Here is a 23,256-nt window from a genome sequence, read left to right on the forward strand (position 1 = left end):
GAGAAGGTACAAGAAGGAAGTTAAGAAGGTGAACATAGTTGATGTACTCTTTATACAAGATTGAGTATAGAAATTTTAAACCTGTTGAAACCACCATAAGAAGAGGACTAAAGTAGAAAGAAGAAATATAGAAGAGATGAACCAATTATGGTTATAATACATATATACATGGAAATGTCACAAGGATACTCCCTGTATAGCTATCTTAAACAAACAGGAGGGCAGAATGGGTCCCTTGTGGGGAGTGGGTACCAGTAGGAGGGAGGAGGGAGGAAAAGGGCATGGGAGGGTGAATATAGTGTAAATACTGTGTACATATGTATGTAAAAGGAAAAATGAGACCTGTTTTAGGAATGGGGAAGGGGGGAATAAATGAGAATAGTGGAGGGTGAATTCAAGTATGATATATTGATACATTGTAAGAGATTTCATAAGTGCCACAATGTACACCCACCCAGCACAACAATATAAATAAATAAATATAATTAATTAAAATTTAAAAAATATAAACTAGTGAAAATTTCAGAAGAATACAGTAAAATATATTCAATAAAGCTACTCATTATCTTTTGAAACTGTTTTTGTAGACATATTAAAACATATGAAGAAAAAAATTATCATCTAAATTTTAAGCATACCAATAACTGAATTGGAACTCAGTGAGAGTAGTTGAATACAAGTCACATATGTAGAAAATCAGCTTGTAAACAGAAAATTAATCAGGGAAGTTAATAACCCCTTAACTCCTTTTATTTAAAACATTTGCTGAAAGTCAAAAATGTAACTCCTGCAAATAACTTTCTAGGGCTCTAAGTTCATTTTTAAAATATTTTCTCAGTAATTTTCTTTGACATTTTAATGATTATCGAGATTGTTATATATTTAAATAATCACACTAACTCATACCTGAATTCAAATATCTCTTTTTGACTCTAGATTTAATTTATAATATTTATTTTATAACATTATACTACTTCCTTGGCAACAGTCTGGGAATATAAACAAAGGATGATGACTTAAGCAGCTGTATCCCGCATTGAAGGAGCTGTATTTGAGAAGGGTAAGCTTGGACTGAAGAGAAACTAGCTAAAAAAAAAAAAAAAGATGAAAAATGTGATTCATTTTATTTTAGATATTTGATTAGGGATGAATGCATTAAGCAGGCAGAATAGTCATATTCTTGTTCTCTTGTACTAATATCATGAACTTTGGACTGATTGGTTACTTACTTCAATACACTGTTACGAATTGATAGTTCTAGTTTGTTTCAATGTTCTTTATTTTCAAAGGCCTGGGAATTTTTGAACATATTGTAGCTAATAGCATTTCCAGATGATAACAATAAAACCATTTATTGCAATCAACCTCTATACTCATAGCATACATATTTTCAGTATTACAAGGTTAAAATGCAAAAGTGTCCATGTAGGCACATATACGAAACAAAGACACATGAACTTTATAAAAACATAGAATTAGAAATAATTTTAAAACCTATTTACCTAATGTGACAATGACCTTTCTTCTCAGTTTCAGAAGGATATTAAGTACTGTTGGTCTATTGCAACTTCAATTAAATTCGACTCTCTCCTGAGACATGGCATCAAAATCTAATTCAGTTACAAGTAGCAATAACATTTAATTATCTCCTCCAGTTATCTACACTGCCAAATGAAAGTATTTACTGAGAGCCACAGATGTCACCGCTGTAAGTAAGAACCACTTCGGAGACATGCACAGACTATCAGAACTGTACTGACTTATTAGATGTTTCTATTCTTTATGGCTCATCTTTATGTACAGTAAAGTTTTGCTTCACATGTAAATTTCTTTGAATAAAAATGTTGTTAATATATATTCCTAGGGAAAATTACTTAACTTAGCTGTGTCAGAGTCTCCCTATTGATACCTCTGGAACATGCCAGCTATATAGTAAAAATACAGCAAATATTAACTTTTATTATAAACACAATTATAACATTTCTTATCTGGCACTTACCGGTACAAGGGACCAGTAATTTTCTAATTAATTAAAGATATGTTAGGCAAAAACACAAAATTAGTCTGATGACAAAGCTGATGAATATCATACTTTCTAGGTTAATATTACAACATTTATTTCTCTTTTAAACACAATTTAGAGTTCTCTTGTTTCCATTTTTTTCCCAACATGTTAATTTGTCTAGGTTAAGTTTTGTAGACACAGAGCTGAAGGAAAAGGATGCTGTAGGTATTTATGAACTTGGATATATCCTAAATTGGAAAGAGATCAACAGAGTTTACACCAAGAGTAGGTTCTTCAGGCACTTTTGTGATTCTGCCTTAAGCCTCCCACCATTGCATTTGTGTGTTGGATAAGACCTTGAAACATACATTCCCATAAATACCGCATTCTTTGTCTCTCTTTTGTAACTTAAGCACTTGAAAAAAGTCTGTGCTCTGCATGTAATCATGAAACCTAAATCAATTTTCTCAGTTTCCAATTACATACAGATTTTAGCTTGACACAAGATATAGTCAGAGCATGAAGACATATGTGGAAAGTGAAGAATTGTTAGGAGTCTGGTATTTTAAGCTCCCACAATATTCCATTTTTTTTTTGCACAGAAATTTGAGACTTTAAAACTCAGAGAATCATTTCAGTGATAGACTTGTTATGGATAATAATCACAAGGACAGATCGGGGTCTACTCTGTAAGCGACTTGGTTTGTGATAATAACTTGATTAAGTAATTCTATATGTCTTATGTTCAGAATGAATGTCTGTGATGATGCCAACATTCATAGAAGACACACAGGAGGTATAAAGATAGCTAAGGTCCAGCCTCCACATTCAGGAGGCTCATAGTTATCCAGTAAAACAGGAAGTGGTCACAGGTCACCTATAACATATTAAGGTATGTGCAGAAATTCATCTCCTAATGGACTGCTTAGATTCTGAAAGGTTTTCTGAAAATATCTTTGTTTGTGAATCCGAAATGAATGAGGAGGTTTAAAAATCCTAGCCCTCAGTGCATTTCCATTAAGTAGGAAATATGCTTTGGTTCTTCCTATTCTTCTGGATAATCAGCATCTCTCGGGTACTTTTTTTTTCCTTGTAAACTTATTTTTTAAATTTTTGATTCAGTTATTCTTCTTGTAGAACTCTGAATTTTACTACACATTGGAGAAAGATACAAACACAGGTAAAAAATAAATCATTTTCTTACCATATTCAAATTTTATAAATTTATGTTTTGGGTTCTATCATAATTATGTGTTAATTATAAGTGTATTCTCAGTAGTCTTTTCAGGGACTTTCATTGCTTGTTCCTTGGCTGGTTTACTTATTAAACTTGAGGAGTTATATGTTAATAACCACACAGCAGTATGTTGTTATAGAATAACAAGAAGAGTACAAGCCCAGACTGAAAGGGCATTCACAGTCTTTTGTTGGTATCCAGTCAAATTGACTCCGTTTTCCCCTGGAATGCAGCTTTATTCATATAAATGAAAGTAAGTTGAAAATGTATAAGTAAAGGAGTTTTTTCTATGTTATATATTGAGACTTCTCTATCAACTCAGCAAATTTACTGAAAGCTTTCTATATGCTAAACACTTATAGATAAAGGGGCAATTCAATACAGCCTTATGGGATCTGGAAAGAAAAACACAGAAATGTTCATGAAAAGTGTAGGAAGGAAATCTAACTGTACTCTTGGGAGGTCAAGTAGGGCTTATCAGAATGGTTAAATAAGATGAGTTTGAAGAAAGAAAGGTTAGGCCAAATGTGAGGTAAGGGTGAAAGATAAGAGATAACATCCAGAATTTATTTTAAGGGAAGTGAAAGACAATGAAAAAATTTTAAGAAACAGTGACACATAATACTTGCATGATAAGAAGTTTATTCTGACTCCATTATTTGGTTGGGGAAAGGGACAAAACATGAAGACTTCGAGTCTTTGGGGATATTAAAGTAATATGGTAGCTGATAACAGATAATGTTATTTTAAACTATGATAAAGTGGGGAGAATGAAAAACTCAGCAAACTAGAATTCAGAGGCTGCTCCAGCAACTAAAAAATCACTTCAGAGTTTTACCATTGCGTTTTTAATCCAACATCCTTAAGAGCAAAGAAAGTTTTTTGCTTGCATGAACCAACATAAGTGAGAACTGGATCATTTCTATGTACTAGACCTCTATATCAGCATCTTGATATAGAAAGTGCTTGGCATATTTCGGTATGACATGCAACATCTTGTTGTATTCCAGGCACATGTAGGCAAATAGAAGAATGATTATAAAAACTCTAAGAACAATTCATGGAAGAATTTTGACTATAAATTAGGCAATAGGAAGACACTCAGTCGTTTAATCAGGGAATAGAACTGTTATGATGTTTCTAAGGATAACTGGCATGATGAATTCACATGATTCACATTTCCTGGTACTCATACTTTAATTCTGTCTCCTCTCCTTTCATGTGAGTGGGACCTGTAACTTGCTCCTCCTCATTTCTAGTGATTCTGTTTATATTCTATGCAACTCATCTTTCTAGAAGACTGAGTTTTTCTTATTGTTTTGATGAAGTAAGCAGCTGTGCTGGGAAAGGCTACAATGTAAAAAACTATGGATGAAGAAGATAAGCAAAGAACTGAAATCCTCAATCCTAGAACTATATTACACTACAAGGAACTGATTGCTTTCAGCAGAAAACTTGTTAGTTTGGAATAGAATGCTGAACCTCTTGAGACCTTCCTACAGCCTCTGAGACCCTAAGAAGAGGGCCCATGTATACAAGAATGGGACTGCTAATCTACAGAAACCATGAAAAAACTAAAGGCCTCTAAGTTTGAACTACTTTGTTACTCACTAATAAAAAGCTAATAGAACTGTTAACAAAATTAAAGATAAATTAGATTAGAAAAGCCTGGAAAGAGTACTACAGAATGGAGGAGGTAATATGGTGTGGTTATACATGAAATTGCTAAACTATGAAACAAGCTAAAGCTCATTTCAAGCTTTTTATCAAGTTGTGTAATTAATCTAGTTTATAAAATGGGATATATCCTCATAAATGGTTTTAAAACATGAATATGTACAGGGAAACACAGTTTAGCATAATGTCTAACATGTTGCTATTATTATGTTATGTTAATCTTCATGAGGACCAGTGAGAGCTGGAGAAAGACACTGGTGTTGGGAATGGAAATGGTAATAAACCTGAGCAACTGTTTTAGTTTTAGGTGATAAGTTTCAGTGACTACTCAAAAAAAAAAAAAGAGAGAGAAAGAAGAAGGATGGAGTGAAAGATGATGTAATTTCTAGTGTGGATGATTGGATGAGAATGATGTTGTAACTGAAATAAAGAGTGCAGAAGGAAGAGCTGATTTGGCTGAAGAGATAATGAGTTCTGTTTTGGCACAGGGAAATCAATATGACTGTGGGAGGACATCCATATGGAGAGGTCCAGTGTACAGCTGGAAACACAGACTTGCTGCTCAGAAAAGATCTGGGTACATGGATAGATTTGGAGATGTGTAAGAATTATGTTACCCATAAACTACATCAGTATCCCTCTCTCTCTTTCGCTCTCTCTCATACATACACACACACACACACACACACACACACACACACACACACACACACATCACATACGCACAGGTACATGCTATGATTTGAAAATGAGATGTCCCCCAGAGGTTCATGGGTTACAGCTTACATCCCCAGATGGTGATGCTAGTTTGGGATGGTCTGGGAACACTTCAGAACATGGGGACTACCAGAGAAAAATAGATCTCTGGGAGCAGATATTTAGGGATATGTTGATTTGGCCTCTTCTAGACTAGCTCTCTCTGTTCCTTGTACAAAATGAGGTGAAGACGCTCTTCTGTCACACACTAACTACTGTTGCCACCAAGTTCTGCCCAAGCCCATAGGGCCAAGTGACGATGGACTGAATCCTCTGAAACCATAAATCAAAATAAATCTAATATATCTTTAAGCTGATTCTCTCAAGTATTTGGTCACAGTGACAAAAAAAATAGCTAATACATCACATAAACATACAATCCTAATAACAGTTCTCTACAAGCATGAGACATTTATTCTCTTAGTAATAAATTCTGTGTTACTTTAATAAACAGCCCATGTTGAAAAAAAACAGTGAGTAGAAAATGATTCTGTGATGATTAATGACTACTAAATTCTCAAATACAGAGGAGATATTTAGTTTGACTGAACTTGATAAATCTGCTTCAGGAGTCAACAAATTATGGTCCTGTAGTTACATCTATTTGTTGCTTGCTTTTGTAAATAAAGCTTATTGGAACACAGTTTCATCTAGTCATTTATGTACTGTCTATTATGGCTCTCACAATATAATATTAGAGTTCAGTAGTTGTTACTGAAACCATGTGGCTTACAAAACATTAACTATATGCTACATTGCACAGTACAAAAATAAGTTTTCTCACATCTGGTCTACTGCACAGAATGGTATTCTTCCAATTTGAAAAAGGTGATCAATAAGTAAGATAATAAGAGAATGCTACCTGGAATGCCACAACACTGATCCAAGAATTCTAAGACTGGTTTTCTGGCAGTCTTTCGCTCATTACATATAACTTTCTGAGCATGTGTTTTTCTCAGCTGTTAAATAGGAATAATATCTCTTTTGCTCATTTCACAAAGTTGTGAATAAAAAACTCTTTTTGAAAAAAACCTATACAACACTAATCAAATGTAAGTTGATAGTATAGATTTTTACATTGTTAAATTGTGAAATCAAGGCACCTAGTCATAGTTACACAAGAAAAACAGAAGTGTGTATATAGCTCATCAGAGCACTTTTCTATCTAATATTTTTTTTCTTCATAAGAATATTTAGGTTAAGTATAACTCATACTGGCATCATCGCTTCCAGGAAAGAAATATAAAGTTAAGATATGTGCCTAAATTCACACATGTAATTAATGGTAGAATCAAGGAGCAATCCAAGTCTCTTAACCCCTAATTTTATTTCTACATGGCCATATATCTTTAGTGCTTACTAACTGGATAGAGCATGTATGGCTGGGAATTAGATGTATATCATCTTTATACAGAAAGATGGAATAAGCACATTTATGTTTAAAGACAAATTGTCTCTTGAAAATGTTTTTTCTTTTTTCTTTTCTTGATTTTTTAAATATATTTTTCCACCTTCAGAGTAAGAGTTACAATGCTACAGAGAATTCTGTATCATTATATCGTGCACAGAATTAATTCCCATACATGCTGCAGTGCAGTTTTTCTTACAGTCATCATTTATTTTTAACCAAAAAAATCAATAGTAATCCTCACATCATCTAAAAAATTCGAAAAGGAAAATATGTAGCTGTGTAATGTAGCTGTTTTTCTTATTTGACTCGTGATAAAGGAAAGGTGTTGTTACTTGTCAAAGGTCAGATAAAAAAAATCAATGATGCATGCAACTAGAAACACACGTAGACGTGTTAAGAGGATAAATGAATTAGTTTCTTTAAAATGACTTTGAAATGTGTAGACTTCTTAAAATGTGTTACTCTTGGCTAAAGACAAATAACTGCTAATATTTAACGTACTAATCTCATTAGCACTGTGTTTATTTGCAACATGACCTGGAGTGGGACTCTGCTATGTTTGAATGTTGAGTGAAGATGTGCAAGTATTTTCTTCGGATTTAAAAAGAGGCACTTGGAATGCCAGCATTGTTTTATAATGTAATTTTAGAAAAAGAAATCAAGTGCTTATTTATTGACCAAAAACAAGGCACTGTTATTTTCAAAGTAGTTACTTTGAAACTTACTTGTACTTTTGCTTTTACAACTTTGCAGGCCTCTTACAAAAGGTGATTAATCTAATATTTCCTTAGGACTCAGGTTTGTAGGAAAACCACTTAAATATGAAACATCTTGACTAAAATATGATTTTTACCTGCTATTCTTATCTTTCCCAAAATATGAAGTATAATTACTAATATGTAGACATGTATTTTTCAAAGGTAAAACTTTAGTCATGATCACTAAGTAGTGTTCTTCCTCTATCTGCATTCCTCTGTCTTGCTGGTTGCTAAAAATCACTCCTGAGAGCTGTCAGTTATGATCTTCTTAAGGATAATTGGATATGTAAGGTGGTGAAGAGAGGGAAAATGGATTCATATTTGTTGACTAATTATCATGTGCTGAACAGTTCTTGAGGTGACATTTCTTGTCTGTGACATGGATCTGATTATCCACATTGTCCATTGAGAACATGGCAGAAAGGATATTTAAACAATTTGTCAATGGTCACAGAACTTCCTATAGTGGCTATATGTTTGAAGAAAGAATTTATTGCATCCACGTCGGTGTTATGTTCTCAATTTCCATTAAGATTCTTCTGTCTCTAAAAATTCCTCTGTACTGAAGTAACTTTAGACAAATGGGCCATATTTGAAAATTTCCTCCAGTTAAAACAGATGATAACCATAAGGATTTCTCTGCAGTCATGTATCAATAATAAAGAGGGTCAAATTTCCTTTCTACTTTATTAGTCTCCAATAAGAGACTGTTCTACTCTAGACTGAGTGTAGGACTTGAATTTAGAATTCTGTGTCAGTCACGAGCTGTCCCTAAGTTTAAGTGCAACTTAGGGGTTTTTATAGATTTCACTATGTTCACTGATAAAATATTTATGCTAGAATAATTTTAACAGCCTTGGTGGATTTTTAGAATGACATATTATGTGATAGATTCCTTTAAAGATATGAAAGACATATTATGATATTATAATATCTTAATATTTTGTTAAAATGTTACCATAAAGTATCAATGCAGAAGTTATGCAGGAAATTCCTTAACAATACATCTAAATTCCAGAATTAAATTTCACCAAATTATTCTTAGAGAAAGCAGAAGACATCAACTAACATATATAGCAAATATAGAATAAAAAATAAATACATACAAATAATGAAACAAAAACAAACTTTTGTTTAGCTTAACCTGTTCACTTAATGACCAAAGAGTCAGGTACCTTTATAATTTATGTTATACAATTCATTGTAGTAAATGTTAGGGTTAATTTTATACTTGAAATAAAATTTAACACCTCAACTGTGCTTTTTTCCAAGATTGTATCCACTACTTACACCCTTGAATCATGGAAAGACTGTTTAGATATCAAATAACTATAACAGAAGCAAGATTTTAGAATACTACCTACTTAGAATTTGGCCAATTTCTGTGACATAACTTTCTATGAGGTTTACAATGCTGGGGACTGAAAGAATGATTTTTTAAGCAAGTATGGACTAGAGAACTGATGTTACATGTATATGAGGTGAAAAGTATGAATAACTTAAGGAGATATAAAAACTGTCAAAATAAAATGTTGTTGCTAAAATTGGGCATCTGTTCATAAGAATAATTCCAAATAATGTAAATTTGTTTTGTAACTAAAGATGGTGAACTTTGAAGACATAATAAAATAAAAGATATATACATATATGTACATAGAACCAGAAATACAAAAAGAAATCTTTGTTTTAAAACATAGACAAAGAAGGGGAGAAAAGTTCAAAGACATTTGGACAAATAATTTTTAAAAAAATATTCCATTTGAAAGTATATTTTTCTCCATCTTGTAATTTAAATATGCACTTTGCTGTGGAATTTATTGAGGTTAACACACTTAAATGTAAATTTCAATAAGCTTAAAAGCAAGCACAGCTAATTTGAAAATGGAGGAAAAACTCCCCAGGTAAAACTGCTTTCTAAATTTGTCCACAGGGTGATTTTCTTTTATCCTTCACATTAAAGATTTAAACATGAAGAACCTAAACCCACTCTCAGAGAAATATTTTAATAAAACAAAACCTTTAAGATACTTTCTTTTTGCAAAATCAGGTTTTCATGTATCCATTTATTATAATGTACTGTAAATAAGAACTAAACCTTGAATGTGTACATGTAAATGATTTTTCTGAACCTAATAGCCTGGTATTTCATAATTTCAGGGAAAATATTAATTCTTTATGATGTAGAGTTTTAGTACTTTTCCAAGATACTAGTAGAAAACAGTTAGGCATTATGATGAAATGGATCTGTATGTAAATCATGGGCCTACCACTTACAAACTTGATGACCTTGGCAAATTATTTAATATCACTAAATCTCAATTTCTAATTAAAATAAAGGGAATAAGAATAACAGGATTATAGCAAAAATTAAATGAGTTTATGATATAAGAGTCTAGAAGATACTCATGAAGTTAAGATTTTATAAAATTGAGTTATTCCCTATAATAAGCAATTTTATAACTACATTAATAAGATGGGGATATGACAGACAATACTCAGTACATTTAAGAGTTGAGATAACATGTAAAATTTTCATAATTCCTATACCCCATGGTTTGTGCTAGGAGTTTGATATACATTGCTAATTAATTTTCATCCTCATACCTGGCTCATAACAGTTGTCACCATTTTAAAGATGAGAAAAATTAACTCTAGAAAAGTAAATTGACTTAGTATCAAATGATCAGGACCTCTGAATCGATGGATCCCTCACTTGGACTTGTCATAAGTGGATCTCATAAATAGTCACACTGAACAAAAATGTAGGTGGAAATTATTCAGGAGAGGAAAGGAGTCCTAAATCTGGCAATCACAGGAGAAAAACACCCACAATAAAACCAATCAACAAACTAAACCCAGAAGGTATGTACCTTATATCGATTTCTAGAAAAGATGTTAATTTTGAAAGTGTGAACATTCATTTCCCCTTCACTTCAAGCCTCTGTGGTTGTTTTGGCAATTTTTACAAAATCTCTGATTTCCAAAGGAGGTGCAACTGTTATATCAGCTCAGATTTACATAATCCCATGAAGTGATGAAAAATCACGATTAAAACCTTTAGCCTCACAATAACTAGGAGGTTCACATTTTTTAGTTAGATTTGGGGCTCCACAGGTGTTCTTTCTATACTTTGCACAATATATTAAGTAAGGCAAACAGAGTAGCTCTTCTTCATTCACATTTTCATCCTTGAGCATTTCAAAACCAGATAATAAATCGGGGCATGAGTCAGAGATCAAACCTTACCCAGATCTGTGACCCACAATTATATTTACTTAAATTCCTGTAAACCAAAATAAAATGTTTGTGATTATTTTTAATAGATTTATGTTTATGAAATAATTTAAAAAGTGACTATTTACATGCTTTAACACTGATAACCACTGAATGGTTGATGGTATGAAATATTCTTGCCTCTGTATTTGCTACTTTGGATTGGGGATGACCTAAGTTATGAAAAAAAAATACGTTTTTCTAATGAAAAGTTTCTTTTTTCTTTTATTAGTCAAAACATCCATTTCCAAAAATTGAGGTGGTAATTTCAGTCTTCTAACTCTTTATCTATTGCTATTCTTAATTTCATAACATTAAACGAACTATCTTAACTCATCTACCATGAGTAAAAAATGACTAATAGTTCTTAAATGAATTATCTATACATCCTTTGACGTATCTTTTTCTTGTAATCATCTTTTATATATGTTCATTCCAAGTTATAAAATACTGTCAAACTTTAGTCAAAGCACACTATTAATACAATAGAAGAATATATTTTCTGTGAGTTCTCTCTGTGGAAACAGTCCAGGTGAGGGATTTAAAGTGCTTGATTTATTAATGTTGGGTCACTTCACTTTTTTACACTTCATTTTTTTTCCACTTAAAAAATGGTGACTGTTGTAGCACTTATTTGTTAAGAGTCACTTGTAAGGATAAAATAGATTAGCATTGTAAATCAGGCAGAATATAGGAATCATTCTGAATTTGGATGTTATCTTAACTCTTATTGCATTGAATATAATCTGGTGTTCTCTCTAGTCCATTAATCTAGTTTATAAAACCAACTAAAGGAGGGGATAATTCCATTTTATATCTCATTCTCTGTGATTTTGTCTACTATGTATGTATGTATGTATCTATCTACCTATCTAATTTAATCTTTATCTTCAGCATTTAAAAACAAGTTTAGAAGCCTGGCTGTTTGACTACAACATCAGAGAAATTACTTGAGGTACACCAGGTTGCCAAATTGAAAAATAATAGAAATAGCTAATTATGAAGTACATGAAGAAATTCAACAGATTATTAAAAGAAAAAAAAACAAAGGGTGTATAACCATGCAAGTCCATGGACAGTGACTACACATACAAGCAAATGAAAGCAGCTGACCACGTACCCACACACCTTGGCAGAGGTGCACTCCACACTCGCCGACCACCACCAAGACAGATGATCTCCGATGTTCCTTCCAGGCGATAACCCAATGAGCATGAGAAAGTCAGAGTGTCTCCAACCCCAAAGTTGAATCCAATTCGGTTACCATATTGAGGAATTCCAGGGTCTTCACAAGGCTCAAGGTTATATTCTGTAAATTGGGGAGGGATGGAGAATCACCCAGGAAGAAAAGGAGAACAAAAAAAAATAACATTGCTTTGTGTTAAAAGTATATTCCTTGTAGAAAATGGAGGTTGTGAGGGACATATATTTTAATGGTAGTGAGACACAAGATTTTCTTATTGCTCTATCTAATAACTTCATAAATACTTTTATATGAGAAATTCAACATATATGAGAAAATCAATGTATATGAGAAAATGTCAACTCTGAGTAACAAACTGAAAATACAGCTATTTATCTCATATTTTTTCTGAATTGGAAACTTGCATTCCATACATTATTTTTTACTTATAATAATGACATAAGAGATGCATGATTTCAAACACAAAATAACATTTGGAATGAAATCACTTGTAGAATAAAATACATTTCCCTTAATGGTTTTAATTTTATGGCAGCGGTTCTTGTGCCTCTAGTCTACAAGGAGCTCAATTAACCCATATTCTGAAAAACATCTGGCAGAGATGCAAAAGTTTGTGTAATGTTGAAGTACCCACACATTGTAATTATTACATAATAGGTTTACACAGGAACTTCCCTCAGGGAACAGATGAACATGGTGAAAAGGAAAAACTAAACAGTATTCAGTGTCTGACAGAAGTTATTAAACATTATAATTTATATGCAGTACTAAGAAGAAATAGCTTAACTAAAAATATTCTCAGAGTAAATAAATAAAATTTACTTACTGCGAAATTGTAAAAAAGGACAAGAGTGATTGTTTCGTAATGATAAGCTAATATTGTATTCTTAAAAAGATTTATTTGGATATATGTTTAAAATTTTGAGTTAAAATTGATTTTGTCATTTACTATTCATTGTGGAATACCTTAATTATTTTAACAGCTAGGTACTTGCATCCAAATAACAAAATCATTGTTGAAGAACAAGATTAGCATTTGTGTCATATGTTTGCATATACATACATACATAATAATTTTAATTTAGAACAAGGTTAGCATTTGTATCATTTTATATGTGCATGTATATTACAATTGTTCTGTTAGCAGGTTGGCATAAGAATTGTTTATTAATTTGTCTCCATCTTTATCTCAGTATTTATTCCACTCAACTAAAAGGTAGGACTCTTTGTGATGTGAAATTTTTTTATATTTGTTACTTTTATATTTTTTCTTTTTCCTAGGATCCAAGTAATAATATAAAACAGGTCCTAGGAATTAGAATCCCTGCAGGAAATACCATGCTATGAATGAAAACGGCTACTCAAGAGCCCTGGCACCAGAAGAAAGACTCACCTTCTAGGAAAAACACTATCTCCCAGTTCTGGCAATGAGGGAACACAGCTACATTTATATATGCACATTTCTTGGCTTTTGTATCACCATTTTTGAAGGTAGTAGCACTACTGTTGGCAAAGTGGAGATTGATAAAGGTACTCTCTCTTCCTATTTTTGACTAATGCAGCAAAAAATTTCATCACGTATATATATTTATATATATACATAAACATATATACATACACATGCATGTGTATGTCTCTCTCTCTCTCTCTCTCTCTTTTTTTTATTAATGCAGGTGAGATTGTGGACCCATAGCTAAACATTATGGGTGGGAGTTCAATAATACCATTGTCTACAAATAAGCTTATTTTATGTAAAAGGGTAACTCTATTGCTTTGTTTCTACATCATCTCTCTTGAAAAGAATGTTAAGTTCATCTTAATCTTGGACTGTACCAATACTTTTTAGAAAAGACATAAAACTAGAATATTGGTGGTTTAATTTACATTTTATTTTTGAGTCTAATTGAAACGTCGTATATATATTATTTTTCATTTTATGTTCAATAGGAATTCTAGCTGCTTTTGCCATCTGTTAGAATACAAGGGGAATTTAAATTAAGAAAATGTAATTATTGTACTTGCAGTGGAATTTTAGTGAGTTAATTCATTTTTTTGCTTTTGTTTAATTGTTCTGTTTAATATGTTACTGGAGACAATCTTCAAGTTACTTCAAACTTATTTTAACTTTGCTAACAAATATTTATTTTGTTTTCTTTTTCTGCTTTTGTTTCTTATTTTCTGCAATTCCTGACAATCTGTTTTGTCATAAGTTGTGCAAATACTTTTAAAAACTTAAAATTTAAAAGTTACTAAAGAATATCTTTTCGTTTTTTTTTCTTACCTGAGAATGTAATGTTGAATCCTTCATATGATATAGAAAAATCTGAAATGAAGCGTAACTGTGCTCTGAAATTTCCATAGAGACCAGCATTGATTGTTGAAGGAAGCTCTGAACCAGTCAGACGTGCCAGAGGTTGGGTAAAACTCCCATTCTCTGTGATCAGTAAGTAGTCATGATGGTCCTCCAAATGAAAAGTGTGGAAGTTGAACTGCACACCTATTAATACAAATAAGAAAACTAGATTCATAAGGAATATTAGCAAATTACACAAAGTCAGTATCAAACTAAAATAAAATCCTTGTGATCAATTTTTCTGAAAAAGAAATTCACTGCTATAAAATATTCCAAATATATAGTATAATGATCCTTTATGTTTTTCCTTCAGCTTACTGTTGAGAGATATAGTGAGTCATGTCTTAGAAACTTCTTATAAATAAAATAAAAAATAAATGCCTGACATAGTTTTAACAAAATTTCCAGAAAAATACATAGACTTTGTTTTCAATAGAAGTTCAGCTTTCTGTGACAGCTTACATGCTTCTGTCATTTCCTTTTCCAATCCTTTCAAACAATTTGAAAACAGTGGTTAATAAACCAGCACCCAACTTCCAAACTGAGCTTAAGTCTATTTTTAGAAGAAAAATATAAAGCAGGCATAAGGATGTACTATTTGTTTAATGAATGTAATGACGCCTCATTTATTTATTTTTCACACATTTGAATCTGTGTGGATAATATGCTGACAAGTGCACATATAAGCACTAACCTCATTGAATTTTCACAATTCTGAACACACCTTTGCAAATAGTACCGGAGTCAATAAATACAACTTTACCAGCCCACACAGATCACTTCATGAAACTTTTCTGACACTTCACTTTTCAAAGATAACCATTCATTCACCTTCTAATAGTACAAACTAATTTCCCTATTTTATAAATTTTTTTTTAGTTTAGATTATGGACTTGGATAATGTGTACTCTTTGGAGTGTACATTCTGCTACTCAACAATCAAGCATGTGAGGTTTATCTTTATTATTGCATGCAATTGAGAGGTGTTTATTTTCAGTGACAGAGAGTATAGTCTTCCATTTTGTGAATACAGCATATTCCTTTATCTCTTCCACTGTTGATGGTCACTTAATAAGTTGGCATTTTATCACATCTGTGCTGCTGTGAACATTCACCATTCCTTTTTATGAAGATATGTGCTTATTTGTGTTGGGCATAACTAAGAGTGGAATTACTGGGCCATGGGTAATCTGCTCAGTTTTAACAATTCCTGTTTTACAAAATGAATATGCTAACTTAAATTTCCATAGTTAAATATGACTATTCTGCATCTTCACCAGCGTTTGAAAATTTAGAGCATCTTCATTTGTTCCATGCTGGTGACACATAGTGGTCTCATTGTGTTCCTCAGTTAGTTTTTAATGACACTGTCCAGAACATATGTAAAAGACTAAAAATTTCATACACATACACACATACAAACATACAACACACTGTGTATAAAGCAGCATACGAAATAAAAGATGGCTATCATATACATCTTTCCTTTATAGTATTCTTTTCCTTTTAATTTGAGCTACAGAAAAAAAATCACAAAATCATTAAGAAAATCCCAAACCTCAGAGTATGGTAAGAAACATTCTTCATTCATTCACATTTTAGCTCTATTCTGGAAATTCTTGGAGTTCCCATAAGTTTAAAATGTGTGCTAGAGATGTAGCCCACTTGCCTCACAAATACAAACACTGGGTTCTATCCTTACCACTCAAAATAAAGTAATGTAAAATGAGACCAAAACAAAACCAACCACAAACAAGATTACTAGTATATAATGCACCAGTGACTATAAAATAGTCAGGAAATATTTGAAATGTATATGCTACTATTTTTCAAACATCTTTTCAAAATACAATACGAATTACCCTAGAGAACTTTTAAATGAGTCCAGACATTGAGTTGATCTTTCAAATGATCTTTAGTATAAAAGTGGTGCTGACACAAAACAGATGAAATGAGAATGGAGTCTTGACATAGAAAGAAGACAATCACTGTCTAGATTAGGTGCTATCTAACTTTAGAAAATAATATAAATGGAAAGATCAAAATAGGCATTTCTTCTATAGAGTAAAGCTAAGAAAAAATATCTAAGAGGAGAATTTATGGAGAAAAGATGAGAAAAATTAGCAATATACTATATATAGTTTTTAAGAAAAATGTGTTCATTCTGATATTTCTCAAAGTAATTTGTAGGAAAATTTAAATTTCTACTAAATACTAATAACAGTCACATAGTCCTTAGTTTTCCTAGCCTAACTTTCTCTATCTACAACATGGCGTTCTGATAGGGTTGTCTCACACTTTAAATGAAGCTGCTTATGGGAATGACTTGGCATAGTGTCTGGCTCAGAGGAAGTGCTCATTAGTTGTTCCTTATTGTTTGGCTAATCTCCAAAATAAGAGTTAATGTTTTTCATTGACACTGGGCCCCAGTTAAATAACAAACACTAAATAAACACTAAAATTTGTTTTTGCTACTGAACAAAACTTAAGACTTTCAAAAGTCTGCTAAATTTAACAAAAGTAAACATAAAATTCTGCACTGAAGATAAAAAAAATTCAATTGCATGCAAGTATCGAACTTTAGGCACTGGATCTAACTGTCATTTAAAGTTACAATAATCTAAAAAGATGATTTAAATAACCAAAAACTCGTAATCAGTCCATAGCATGATAAAGTAGTCAAAAAGTTATTGAAAGAAAGTATAGGTTTAAATTGAGGAAATAATTTGTAGAGTTAGTCTGAGTGTAATTGTGGAAATTCACATTTTTAGAGAGAATTATTTCCCTCTGTAGCATCAAGTTGTAACAAACAAACTCAGAGAATAGTTCTAATGCAATGTTTATTTTTTATTTGTTTGTTTTTGGTCTAACTCCAGGAAGCAGAATAGATACAACAATCTCAGAACATTTTTTTCAGCAATTAAATCTCTACAAAAATTGATTAGATTAAGGTGAGGGTATGTGGTTGATAGACTTCATATACATGTATGGAATAGAATAAAGAAATGTCTTGCAATTGCTTTAAGTGGGAGTAGATGGGGAAAGACAGTGGAAGTGATATAACCAATGTACAATATAAGCTGGTTGGAATTGTCACTATGAATCATCCCTGTAATAATGAATATGTTCTAATAGAAATTTGTAATTAAAAAACTTAGTAGGTTTACCCAACAGGAACTGACCATATAAGATCAGTTCATCATGTTTCTGGTGTCCCACAGAAAGAAATTAATATGCTCTGTGAAAGATTAGGCTATGTTACTTTAATGATTTTGTAAGAGGTGCTTAAATTGATTTTGCTGAAAACCACTGACTCCATACTTGGGTCCACAAATTAACTAAAATCATAAAGAAAACATGGCATTCTGCCTTCATTGTCTATCTGTCTTTGCTCTAAATCATTCTTGTTGCAGTCACTTTGCAATCACCTTGAATTCCAGGAAGGACAGTACTGATAACATCTTCATGACAAGACTGAAACCCTAACCATAGAGCTTCCTCAGGATAGACCACCCATTAGGAGACAAAGACACTGGGTAAGATCTTCTCACTATCCTGTCCACACCTGTGACAAGGACTGCTTAACTCTGTATACCTTTTGCCCCTGTCCTAATTTTTTGTCTATTTAAAGATAACGCTCATGTCTGTACCCTGAGGAAGGCTAAAAACTTGCTGAGTGATTGCTCTGAGTCTTCTCACCATGCAATGTACTAAATATTCTTTTTCTGCCCTTCACTATGTTTCTTTATTTGGTATATAAGGACCAGTGACTGAACCGGACATGTGAAAGCCCAGGAGTTTGGGCCTGGGATCCAAAATTCCTGGTGTCAATATCTCCTAGCTTTTTATCCTTCATACAACTTTGTCTAGTCTTTGGAACAATTCTTCAAACAAACTTTGTTAGCTCTATGAAGAAAGCCATCTAAATCTGCATTCTTGCCATGTAAATACAGACTTAATTAACACTTGCAACCTGTGAAGATGTGAAACCTTAAGTGTTAATTAAACCTCTATTTACATAGCAAGCAGTATGTAGCCCTCCATTTTCTTGTATCATATCAAGGAGCTTATTTTAAACTCCATTAATCCACTGCACACTGGAATTATATGATGCTTTGGTTAACTTCCAACAAAGAGTCTTACATTCTGGAGAATAACAGAAATCACAGTTTACAAAGTCTCCTACCTCACTGCTGCTGTTCAGAACTAACTTCTCATTTTAACAAGTTTGTTCTCAATAACTTTTAATTTATTTCAGAAATCTAACAAAAAGAATCACTATATAATTCTCATTCCTGTTCAATTGGTGTACAATTTTATCAAAGTCAAACTTAATTTGTGAAAACACAATGCATTTAGATTTATTAAAAACAAGGTTTTATTTTAAAATTTTGACAGTATCTTCTCTTTGATAGTTTGTTGTTTTGACTCTCTTTCATGATTTTCTATAGTGAAATTGTTTAGCACACCATAATAGTAAAAGTCCGTGAAAACAATATAACAATACATCTAAAACAAAAATTATGTCTCAAAAACAGATTTAAAAATGAATAAACTTTTTTCTTTAAAGATTGGCTCATGGAACTTTCATGTTCCATGGAATTGTTGAATTGTTTTTATTTTAATTTGCCAGGATTGCAGTTTTCCCACTATTGTTATCACATTGCTAATTTGTGAGTTGATGTCTTATTGCATGTATGAACCAACTATTTTATTTCTATAGCAACTTTCATTTATTTGTAAATGGACATTTATTAACCTTTACCAAATGCACAGTAAAATTTTACACTCCATGTTATTTATGTTACACATATCTGTAGCTCTGAATTAGAAAATGTGAGAGACAAGTATTTGTAAAGTGATTACAAATTTGTGTGGGAAACATTACTGTAAAAATAAAATGTTAACACTTTATAAGCAAGTGTATTAAACATGCACTGCTTGCTTTGCAATTGGCTTAGCATTTTAACTTTTGCATTACCCTTTGAACGTCTGAAATCAACTTCTTAACAGTATGCAACACCCATCCTATGTGAGGTTTCATTGATATGAAAATTCCAAATGATATTAGTCTACTGTATCAAAATTAAATAAATATCTCCAATCACCATTCTGGTAAAAAATGAGCACAGTATAATATTAACAGAAAAGTAACATATAATCCTCTGCTGCAGTTTCTCAAATTGAATTTTATGCTAGCATATTTTAGAACTGATCCGGTTTTGATCATACAAAATGACTTAGTAAAGGACAATGAAGTAAAAATAGATCCAATGAAAATTCAGAAGATATCCCAATTATTAATGCAAAGAACAAATTACCTTTTCCATGGGTTACATCGACAGTCCATGTACAATTCAGAGAATTTGGATAAAATTCCGGGTAACCAGGTGATAAGATTGTTCCACTTGGCCCTCTAACATCTCCTCCACATAATGCTGAAAATACAAAGGAATACAGAAGGATCAGTCACAGTTAGGGAGGCAGAGGCTGAACAAACCTTTTATCTCCTTTCTAAACAGGATGAGTCCCATTATCTTTGACTAGTGACTTCCTCGTAATAATAGGAGTGTGCAAAGAACTTCCAATACTAGAAAATCATCTCATCCATTGCAGCACTAGAGAAGAAAAATATATTTAATAGTCTCTGAGAATTAGTACCAGCCCCAAGAGAACACAGCTCACTTTCCATATTTGAATTTGAAGTACATACTTATACTTTTCTAATTATAAGAAACATTTGCATAAATTGGTGGTATATTAAACATGAGTAATTAATTGATCAGCAGCCTCTCTTATGAAACACTAAGAAATGAATTGTTAATTATGTAAAATTGTTTCTTATAGATTCATAAAAGTATATATGTCATTCTTCATGAAATTCCTTTTAAAACAGTGAAGTTGTGAAAATGAAACTTAGAAGGAGTACAATTAATATTCTAAGAGAGTAAATATCCCAAGAAAGCAAAAATAAGTGTGTATGAATTGAGTTCAAAAAAATCAAAAATTAAGTTAGCATTTATTTCTAATATATTCATTTTCAATTAAATAGCCATTGGTGTTAATGTTATGTCAGTTTTGTCAGTGTTAACAATTAGAAGAGATACAGCCTAGTAATTTAATTCTAGTGGAAGCAGAAGAGATGTTGTTGATCCTTATTCTGTTCTATTTGGAAAGGTCAACTCTCTTGGTGAGTGAGAACCATGAAGGCAACAAGTGGCCTTTTCTTCCTTGAAACTTGCCCAATTTCCCTGGAATACATAAAAGCGAGTTTTGGTCTTTTTTCTTTGCATAATTTTTCCCAAGTGTCATTGTTGAATCTGAGAAGAGGTAAGGCAATCTGGTTGCTGTCCTTCTTAACCTAACTAGTAGTGCTAAGTATCTAGAAGTGTTGAAGCATAAGTGTTTGTACTTAAATATGTATACAGAATTCAAATGACTCATTACTTTGATATTTTGTACTACCTAAGGACATAGCTAGTATATCTTTTGGAGTTGTCTTACTGCTTGCCTTCTGTAAGCCAAGATAAGCTTACCCAACATATATATTATCAAGTTATTTCAAAATTATCCATGATTTGATAGAGTGGAATCTTCTTTAGGGTTTGCACAGTTTGTCATTTTTAGTTGTTCTTAACAAATTTTTCAGTTTCATTTCAAGTTTTTAGAAAGTTGTAATGCGCTTTTGTCATCAATGTAATGTCTAGGTGCACCATTTCCATTGTATCTTGCTGATCATGCTGCTGCTAAAATGATCTATGCTTATTTTCCTAGTAATTCTTTTTGTTTCTTGATGACAGATTATTTATTTTTAATTAGATTATTTTACATATGCACATTTATTCCTAATACACTATATTTCATCTTGCTCTCCATTCTGAGACCAGACTAAAAAGGTCCTAATAATACAACATGATATGAATTTGTTGAATGAAATGTGGTAAGCAAAAATGCTGTACTGGGTTAAAACCTACAATCTCTATTTGAAACAGCTACATGTAATACTGGTAGAATAAAACTTCCCAGTGAAAATAAGAGATAAATTCAGTCTTATATTAGGATAAAAAACACAAAAACTAAAAAAAAAGACAGGTGAGAAAATTTTAAGGAGTATGCCACCTGTGTGCTTGCATCTGTGCTTATATGCATGGGGGTACAGGGAAAGGTCTTCCGTACATAAGTGTTCTTTTGTCATGTCAAACTTCCTACTTTTTGTTCTTAGAAATTTTCTTGAGAATTCTCTTGTTACAGGCGATATTTAGCCTGCATAGAAACTGAGACATTAAAGGAACCAAAACACTTTATGTCATAAACAAACACTTTAAAAATTTAGGAAGAATAGTTAATAAATAATACATTTATGATATACATTTATACTGCTTCTTTGATACTAGTCACATAGCAGAATATAGTTCATTTTAGCTATGCAGAGGGCATAGTTAATGTAAAAATGTTTAAAAGTAATTTTTACAGGAGCAGGCCTTGCAGGGAATTGACTGAGAGAAGGAATTTCATAGTAGTGGAGAGTATGATGTACATCTTTTACTTTGGGAGATAAAACCAAAAATGTGAAAACATTTAACTTTATTTTATGTCTTATAAGGAACAGAACCAAACACTTATAATGAACTTAAAACATGACTGGCAGTATTCTGCAGACTTTATTTATGTTAACTCAATTAACCCTCATAACAACCTACGAGGAGTAATGTAATTACTCATAGTAGGTGTTACACAAAGAGAATTCAAGCAACCTAATTCTGTGTGATATTAAGCAGACTCTTGAATTAAATTCTGATTTTTTACTACATTACAAATTATGATTTTCAACAAAAAATACAGACATCCACCATTTATGTTTGACTGTGTAGCATTCCCGCCCCCTAAAATTATGGATACTTAAAGATATCATTTAACAGTTGAGTGCTGTGTTGTATGCTATAGTCCCAGCTACTTGAGAGGCTGTTCAGGAAAGCTGAAGATTTCCAAACTAGCCTGTGCAATATAGAAAACCCCATTATAAGAAACAAACACACATACAAAACAAAAAATAGACCTAAAGGTATCATTTATTTCTCAGAGATTCATTTAATCCTTTCATCTTCAAATCCTTCTCTTTGGAAGTACCTCACACCTAACAAATCAGTTTTCTAATTGATGCTCTTTAACTGGTGTCTATTTCAAATTCTCATCTGCCAATCATTTTGTGTGTTATTGAAATGGTTTTCTATTATCATCACAGGCCTCATCATTTTCATCAGCCTAATGAAATCCTTCATATTTCTAAATGAGATTATTTTACATTGCAAATGGTTTGAGTGGCATTTGCTTTATATGGTTATCATTTTGAACAATTACAAGAGAGTGATTCACATGTGCATCTGTAAAATGAACTATGACAGATCCTAATGCTAAGTAGGAAGCCTGTTTAAGTTGGATTAATTTTAAAAGTGGTTAATTCATAACTGATGTTCTCTCATAATGATATTTACTGCTCTAAAACTTGCCACTTCTATTAGAATGATAAGAATGTGAAAGAGGAAATGGATTGCTTATTGGAAAAACTCATGAGAGTTCTAAAA

The 23,256-nt window shown here is 32.1% G+C and overlaps 1 protein-coding gene across 6 annotated transcripts in view; it reads right to left on the reverse strand.

The window, feature by feature from the left end:
• Positions 1 to 23,256, reverse strand: part of Csmd3 (CUB and Sushi multiple domains 3) — a 1,205,819-nt gene that overhangs the window by 383,267 nt on the left and 799,296 nt on the right. For all 6 annotated transcript variants that reach the window (XM_074069090.1, XM_074069089.1, XM_074069088.1 and 3 more), the window contains 3 exons: positions 19,996 to 20,112; positions 14,603 to 14,818; positions 12,238 to 12,426 (listed from right to left, as the gene is read on the reverse strand). In XM_074069090.1, the coding sequence (XP_073925191.1) occupies positions 12,238 to 12,426; positions 14,603 to 14,818; positions 19,996 to 20,112 (522 nt within the window). The remainder of the gene's footprint in view (positions 1 to 12,237; positions 12,427 to 14,602; positions 14,819 to 19,995; positions 20,113 to 23,256) is intronic.

This window comes from Castor canadensis, chromosome 3 (assembly GCF_047511655.1).
Source record: "Castor canadensis chromosome 3, mCasCan1.hap1v2, whole genome shotgun sequence".
Lineage (NCBI taxonomy): Eukaryota > Metazoa > Chordata > Mammalia > Rodentia > Castoridae > Castor > Castor canadensis.